The sequence below is a fragment of the Phodopus roborovskii genome, unplaced genomic scaffold, assembly GCF_943737965.1.
Source record: "Phodopus roborovskii unplaced genomic scaffold, PHOROB, whole genome shotgun sequence".
In the NCBI taxonomy this organism is placed as follows: domain Eukaryota; kingdom Metazoa; phylum Chordata; class Mammalia; order Rodentia; family Cricetidae; genus Phodopus; species Phodopus roborovskii.
Window position 1 is genome coordinate 59,441,060 of NW_026126480.1, and position 7,784 is coordinate 59,448,843.

The following is a 7,784-nucleotide window of genomic DNA, read 5'->3' on the forward strand; positions in this document are numbered from 1 at the left end:
CAGCACATTTCATTAAACCGGCCAGTTTCTTATTAAACCAGAATTGATAAGCTGTATCTATCCAGTTGAATCTTTAACAGCGCTTCTACTTTAAACTGTCTTGGGCGATGCTGAACACATACAGAACATTAATAAAATGAGTGAGTATGTTTATTTTTAACTCTTTTACCAAAACTTAAAAATCAGAGAAAATACTAAGAGAAAGAATAATGGTCCATAATTTTTCAGTTTTTACTGGAGTAGTGGTTATTATATAGAATATACCCAAGTGTGCCTGCTTATATCACATGAATGTAATGAGATTGTGGCAAACATTTCAATCATTTTTATAGAATCGACCAATTAAATAGATGTTTAAGAATGTTACCCATCAGATTTTATAATTTCAAAATGTTTTTATTAAACTTAACAGAACTTGTATGAACTGAGAAACAGCATTGTTTATTCTAATGCTAAACAGAAATATAGCCAAGCTCATAAAACTATTATAGAAAATAAGCAAGAGAAAGATTTTGATTTTCAAATGTAAAGTTGAGTAGGATCAGTTGATAATACATTCAACCTGTGATTTTGGGTGGATGCAAATATCAGTGAACACAACACTTATTGCTAAGGAGAAAATCTCCTCCAGTCCTTCATGGACAGCACTGTCTTCTAGATAGCACTTGGGGGAGGAAAACAAACGCAGCAATAAGAATCTACAATCTGACTGAGAGGGAGTTCCCAACATAACACGAGACAGGAGTAGATATTCTAATAACTATTTTTCAATACCATTATTAAAATCTGGCTCAGACAATTTTTGTAGGAACTAACTTTGTCCAAAGGTCCTTGATATATCATCTTTGTTCTGCCATTAATTGCATTTTACAGAGGGAGATGATGGCAGGGGAACAATTGCTAATGTTAACAGAGCTCTGTGTATAAGCCCCTTATGTCATTCAGTATCTTGAACAGTGCTAGAGGATGGCCAATTTCATCATCTCCATTTACACAAGAGACTACGGAGTCAGAGCTGTGTTAACATGATAAAGGGATATGCAGTCAGTAAGTGGATGCCAAGTCCTCTGGTCATGTGTTAGTATGGATATTTCTTAAATTGCCATTAAAATATAGAAGATACACAAAATTGGGGGAATATAGGTAAGTATGAAGAAAATAACAACCATAGCACGCATGCTTGCTTTTTTTTTTTTTTTTTTTTTTTGGGTTTTTAATTGGCTTCAATGGAAATGGCTCACACTGTGTGTATGGTGTATGTTTGTATGTTTAAATGTGTGTGTGCCCATGTATGCCTGTGTGTTTAACTGTGTGTATGAGTGTTAAATAGACACACACACACACACACACACACACACACACACACACAGAGAGAGAGAGAGAGAGAGAGAGAGAGAGAGAGACAAAGAGAGATAGTCATAGACCACATACTTGAGAGTAATTATACAAGGCAAATATATACAAGCTAAGGAGAGCATTCCTTGCACTCATCAGTGCTGTGGTACATTCCTTGTTTATAGAAGACACCTTTCACACAAAAGGCATTGTATAATATTTTTTTATATTTTGTGACTATTACAATATTTCAATTGAGTTTTTATTATTTTTATCTTATCAAGGGTTTCCATTTATTTTCATGTTTTTGTTTTGTACTTCATGTTTGGAAGTTCCATTCCACCCCAAGAGTGTGTCAATGGATAATGGGTCTTCTAACAATTTTCCTATAGTGAATCAGATGCCAGAGACCATGTAGTCATGCTCATTCCACAGCAATGTAAGTTACTGACTTGGTAATTTGAAAATTCTCACCAATCCATTGGTTTCTGAAATGTCTATTCACATTCTTTGGCACATGTCTGTCATTGTGAGAATAAGGAGCCGTTGATGTTTTTTTTTTTAAATTATTATTTTATTTAATTTTATATAACAAAGTCCAATTAAATGAAAACAAACATACACAATATTTGGGAATTTGGGCATCGTTCTTTCCAAACTACTTCCTGCTGGTAAGGGGCGCAGTCATGGGGGATTCGAAGAAGATTCAGATATCCTGGCTGTAGTCTGTAGGGCTGGTTTGTCCAGCTGTTTTGAATGTAGGATCACTTTATACTATGTTTCAGGCGGTCTGGCGTGATCAAACCACATTAGTCTGGAAGGAATCCACATCTTTTCATTTTCTGTGGAAACAAAAATAGAAATCCTTTTCCCCAGTAACTTGTCCTTCAACTTAAATTTTGAAGTCAAAGCATTTTTTTAATTTAATTTATTATTTTACATGTCGATCCCAGTTCCCTCTCCCCCCCCCCATATCCCTGGTGCACAAAAGGACTTTGTGAACATACCCCCCCTTGGAGGGATAACTGCCTTAATCTAGAGACAGGAGAGAAGTCCTAGTCCCTACTTCACAGGACCTGTCAGATCTACATGACCCCAACTGGATGGCATTCCCCTACATATGGAATTGGGGTGGGGGGGATGGGAGGGGAAGGTGTTTAGAATGCATGTGAGAGGGCAGAGAGGGTAAAATGGAGGGAAGGAGGGATGGAGGGATGAGGGGAGGGAAGGAGCCATTGATGTTGACAGTACAGTTGCACTCCTCTAAGTGTCAATGCTTTCTCATGCCCATCTTTACAAAATCTTTCATAGGTGCTATCACTGGCAGCTCTGTCTCCTCAAGGACAACAGCTTTTTTTTTTTCATGGAATATAGATAATATGTATTATTCCTTATGAAACTGTGACCTCTAACTTTTTGTCAGTACAAAAATATTTCTAGTCTATTTCAGGAAGAAAATATCTGCTTTGAGCCTTTTCTGTGTCAAGGACCTTCAGTTTACATCTGTCCCTGGATCCTGTGTCCTCAAAGTCAAGCAAAGGCCACATTATAAGTTTTTTCAGTTGATAACAATGTCCCTGGGTGATTTGATCTATGTGGATGCTTGTTCTAAATCTACACTGCTTGGAGTCATTGTGTCTCACTGTATACAGGGCTGAAGGCATCTCAGGGACTTGGAGACCTGGCATCACTCTCCCAAGTTGTAGCTCTCAGTCATGATTGTCTGCAATCAGTGATCATAGCAATCAGAATCTGATGAACAGTCTCTGTGCACCCAAGTGCAGGCTGAGCCTGTGCATGAACCGCTGGCTGAAGTATCTTAGTGACTTTCTAGCCAGGGACTTCTGCTATCCTCTTTTTAAGATAAGTGCTCAAGCCACTGCAATAGTTTAATACAGAACAATGGAATCAGAACTGAATCGACAAATCAATAAAATCCTCCTGACTGTCCTGTTTTCTAGAGGAAAGGTACAAATGAGACAGAACTACCCACCTCCTTCTGAAGTCCCTCATAGGACACTTCCATAAGAAAACAAATTTTATACTTTGCTGAGAATGTAATCTTTTTTACCACCAAAATCTGTCAGAGTTACAAATCATGACACTATGATCCAGGCCAGTTTGGAGATACTGTGTTAAACAAATTTGTGGAAATTATTATAAATAGGGCAAATAATCCTAACTGAAATAGAACTTTAATGCCAGGAAATGAAATCTTAAAAATTATTTTGGAGTTCTTCATGTGACACTTTGGCAGGAAGACCGATTTTATAACTTCACTAGGAACATAGTTATAGCTTCACAAAAATGTGTCAGAATTATAAATCACAACAGTATGATCCAAGACTCTGAGTGTGTATGTGTGTGAACTCACACATATGTGTATACACAGATTTGTGTATATACTCATTCATGTGCGTGTGATCACATAATTGCTTAGGTGCTGTTTTAAGAATTTGTGATTCAAGTTTAAAATGTCTCCACAATAATGCTGTAATGTCACACTTGACTCTGCAAAGCATGGTCCTATTTCCTTTCTTATTTCAGGAGCAGGAACACTGAGGTAATGACTGGGGGAAGAAATATTACTGAGATCACCCAGTTTATCCTCCTGGGTTTCTCAGATTTCCCTCAAATAATAACACTGCTCTTTGTTATGTTTCTAACACTTTACATTACAACGCTGACCTGGAACCTGTCCCTTCTTGTTTTAATAAGGATGGATTCCCACCTCCACACACCCATGTATTTCTTCCTCAGTAATCTGTCCTTTGTAGACCTCTGCTACATCACCTCAACAGTCCCCAAGATGCTCTCAAACTTTTTCCAGGAAGAGCAAACTATCAGCTTTGTGGGTTGCATAGTTCAATACTTTGTCTTTTCCACTATGGGGCTGAGTGAATCTTGCCTCATGACAGTCATGGCTTATGACAGGTATGCTGCGATTTGCAACCCACTGCTCTATTCATCAGTCATGTCACCCACCCTCTGTGCTCGCATGGTGATGGGAAGCTATGCAGCAGGACTCCTAGGTTCTTTATCTCAGGTATGTACCTTGCTGAAGCTCAACTTCTGTGGACCAAATGTCATCAGACATTTCTTCTGTGACATGCCCCAGCTGTTAAATTTATCCTGCACTGACATTTTCTTTGCACAGGTCCTGCTTGCCATATTAACAATGTTGTTTGGGCTTACAAATGCCTTAGTCATCATGCTATCCTATGGCTATATTGTCTTGTCCATCGTGAAGATCACTTCAGCTAAGGGCAGGGCCAAGTCATTTAACACCTGTGCATCTCACCTGACAGCTGTTTCCCTCTTTTATATTTCTGGTATCGTTGTCTATTTGCGTTCCAGCTCTGGTGGCTCCTCCAGCTTTGACAGATTTGCATCTGTCTTCTACACTGTGGTGATTCCCATGTTGAATCCTTTGATATACAGTCTGAGAAACAAGGAAATCAAAGATGCCATGAAGAAGTTGCAGAAAAAGACAATTTGCAGCCAAGGTCACAGATAAGATTTCAATACAAGTCCATGTCAGAGCTACGGTTATTGGCAATCATGTGCACATGAATGGAACACTACAAAGTTCGTGGCAGTCTGGATAAAGACATCTTTGAAACAGGCAACATGAAAATTAAAACCAACAGTTGATTTGATTCCATAGTAACACATCGTTTTTAGGATCAGTAACGTCATAATTTCCTTGTTACAAATGGCCATCTCATCATGATCCTTCTATAGGTATTTGAGAAATATGAAGTTGAAAAACATTCACAAGGCTGAAGAATGTTAAATTATAAGGTTATCCCTCTTGATAAGAGTCCTCATTTATTTCCTGACCCTATAGTCTAACAACCTTGACTATAAATATCTTGATGTGTAATAAAGACCAGGCCATCTTCATTGATTATTCTGTAATACTGATCAGGTGAGAATGACTGAACCAAAAATTTTAGGAAGACTCAGAAATAGCTTAATTTTGCTAAAGGAAACCTAATCACTTAATAAATTTTAGGTGAAACATAAAAGTCAGAGTTTGAATCAAGAAGAAACCTGGTGAGAAAGATAGGGTTTCATTAGTGCCTTGGCATCAGAATTTCTTGGTATTCTAGTGCTTCCATTTCTGTGACCTTGAAACGTCATGACCTACAGTGGTATATTGTGGCCCAATAGTAAGATGACAATGAGACCCTGATCTTAATTACTCTTCTATAGTACATCCAGAAGTTTGCCCTGGACCAATATAGACACATATATAGATATATTTCAGGAATCTGCTCAAATTTGGTCTAAGAAGACTTGGTGAATTCACTATAATATAGCCATCCAACACTCAAGATTGCTGAACAGTGATAATTATGTTCATGGAAATGAAAACAATAGAATGTTAATATTCTTCTAGAGCCAAGAGCAGTGGCTTATACCTATAATCCCAGCATTAATATGGCAGGGTGCACAAGAACACCGACCACAGAATGAACTGAGCAGGTTCTTAGGGGCTCACAGAGACTAAAGTGATATCAGGAAGCCTGTATGGGTCTGAGCTAGGTCTTCTTCATATATGTTTTATAGGTTGATGTTCTTGCAGGATTCCTAACAGCAGAAGTGAGGCCTGTCTGACTCCTTTGCCTGATTTTGAGACCCTTTCCTTGTATGGGTTCTCTCATATGACAAGAGGGTATACGCCAAACCTTATGGGAACTCTTCATGCCATGTTTGGTTAATGTCTCTGGAAGGCTGGCTCTTTTCTGAAGAGAAATAGAGGAAAAGTATATATGGGGGAGTAGGGAAGTTGGGGGGCATGGGATGAATGATGAGAGGAGGAAATGGTGACCAGGAAGTAATACATAAGAGAAGAATAAATAGGAATAAGGAAGGAGGATTTCCATCCCAACCTGGGCTACAGAGTCAGAATATTATTAAAAACTAAAGGTCCGGCTTCTAGAGTTTTTGCTCAGGATTAAAAATAGGAACTACAAATAAGCGAAGCTACTAAAATCTGAGGGAAAAAGGAATTGACTCACACACAATTTCTCCTCTGCGTGTTTCTTTATTCCCTTTTCACCTCCAATGTTTTCAGCTTATATGTCCTTACACCCATCTATCTCCCAGCCCTAGAGGAATCCAGGACTGGAATTCTTTTGTACAACAAAACACAGATAAGAATAAGAATCTTTACATGGGGCAGTGAAGAGTGAGAGTAGCCAGTGAACATCCCGTGAACTCCTTATGGGTAAAGCGATTGAATCATCGGGGAATTCTAAAAAGGGGGGACTAGTGTGATATACTACAATTTTAAGTGATTAGATGAAAAGTTTATATTCAGTAAAAATCACAAATAAGGCAAAGATTGTCTTTTCTTTTTTACTCAGGGCTCCTTGTCTCCCAGTATGTATAAGGAGTATTTGGGTAACCAGGCAACCTAGTAAACAACAGGTAAAATGTAAGCAAGTAGCTTATGATCTGCTTGTCTTACTTTTGCTATGATTTTGCTTAGGGCTGTAAGTCAAGGAAGGAATCTAAGTTTAAATTGCACAAGAAACAGGACCTGGCCCCTTTCAGGCTCTGTAATAGCATGGGTCTCTAGGAAAGTTTACTTTTCCCTAAAGATGAGCAAATGGGCTGATTACCTATGTCTTTGTTTCCCTAGGGGGAACACAAGCAGTAAATGTCTGAGCTAAAATCTTGACTTAATAAAACAAGAAGTTTGAGTATCTTTTGTTGCAGGGTTAGTTTAGGTTATCACTTCTCTATCTGCCAGTGATATAAAACCAGGGCATGCTTATCTTTTCTAACCATCTAGGAAGCTATAAGTCAACGACTCTGGGAATGTAGTAATTTTATGTCCTTGGATATCTGGGAGTGTCTTAGATGGGATGCTTTTGCCTGGGCCCTAAACACTGACCAAATGCCTGTCAATAAGGATAATTGCAGGAAGGCAGATCTCTGCAGCTACATAGGAGAGGGGAACAAGAACCTGATGGTGCGAAACAGGCCTCTCACATAGCTAAAGAATGTAATCAGTAAACTATTGTTTACTGATGTGTTAATGGAGAACGCATAGCTAGGGAGTGTAATCAGTAAACTTCAAATACATGGGAGAAATTTGTTCTCAGTAAATGATCAGATAGTGCTAAACTGTGGGAATTAAATCCCAAGTTTGTTATAGAAAGGAATAAGCTACAGGAAGAATCTACATCAAGAAAAGCCAATTCAGTCACAAGATTATAAAACCAAGTACAGCTAATTCATCGGAGTTGTCTCATGATATGATGGCTGTATAATTACTGTGTGATCTTGCATCTTGTAGCAGACTATGTCAGGAAAAAGTGAACAAACAAGCAAACAAGAAACCAAAACAAAACATGCAAGCAAACTTCTGTCTTGAAGAAGGGTATCACAAGACCCTTATCTGAGATTATGGTTACCAGTTTCTTTTCCCCCAG

General features: G+C 38.4%; 1 protein-coding gene across 1 annotated transcript; it reads left to right on the plus strand.

Moving 5' to 3' along the window:
* Window positions 1-3,901: 3,901 nt before the first annotated feature.
* LOC127227851 (olfactory receptor 5AN1) lies at window positions 3,902-4,852 on the plus strand. The gene has a single exon (XM_051192167.1). It carries the CDS (start codon window positions 3,902-3,904, stop codon window positions 4,850-4,852), a length of 951 nt encoding a protein of 316 aa, XP_051048124.1.
* The last annotated feature ends 2,932 nt before the right edge of the window (window positions 4,853-7,784 follow it).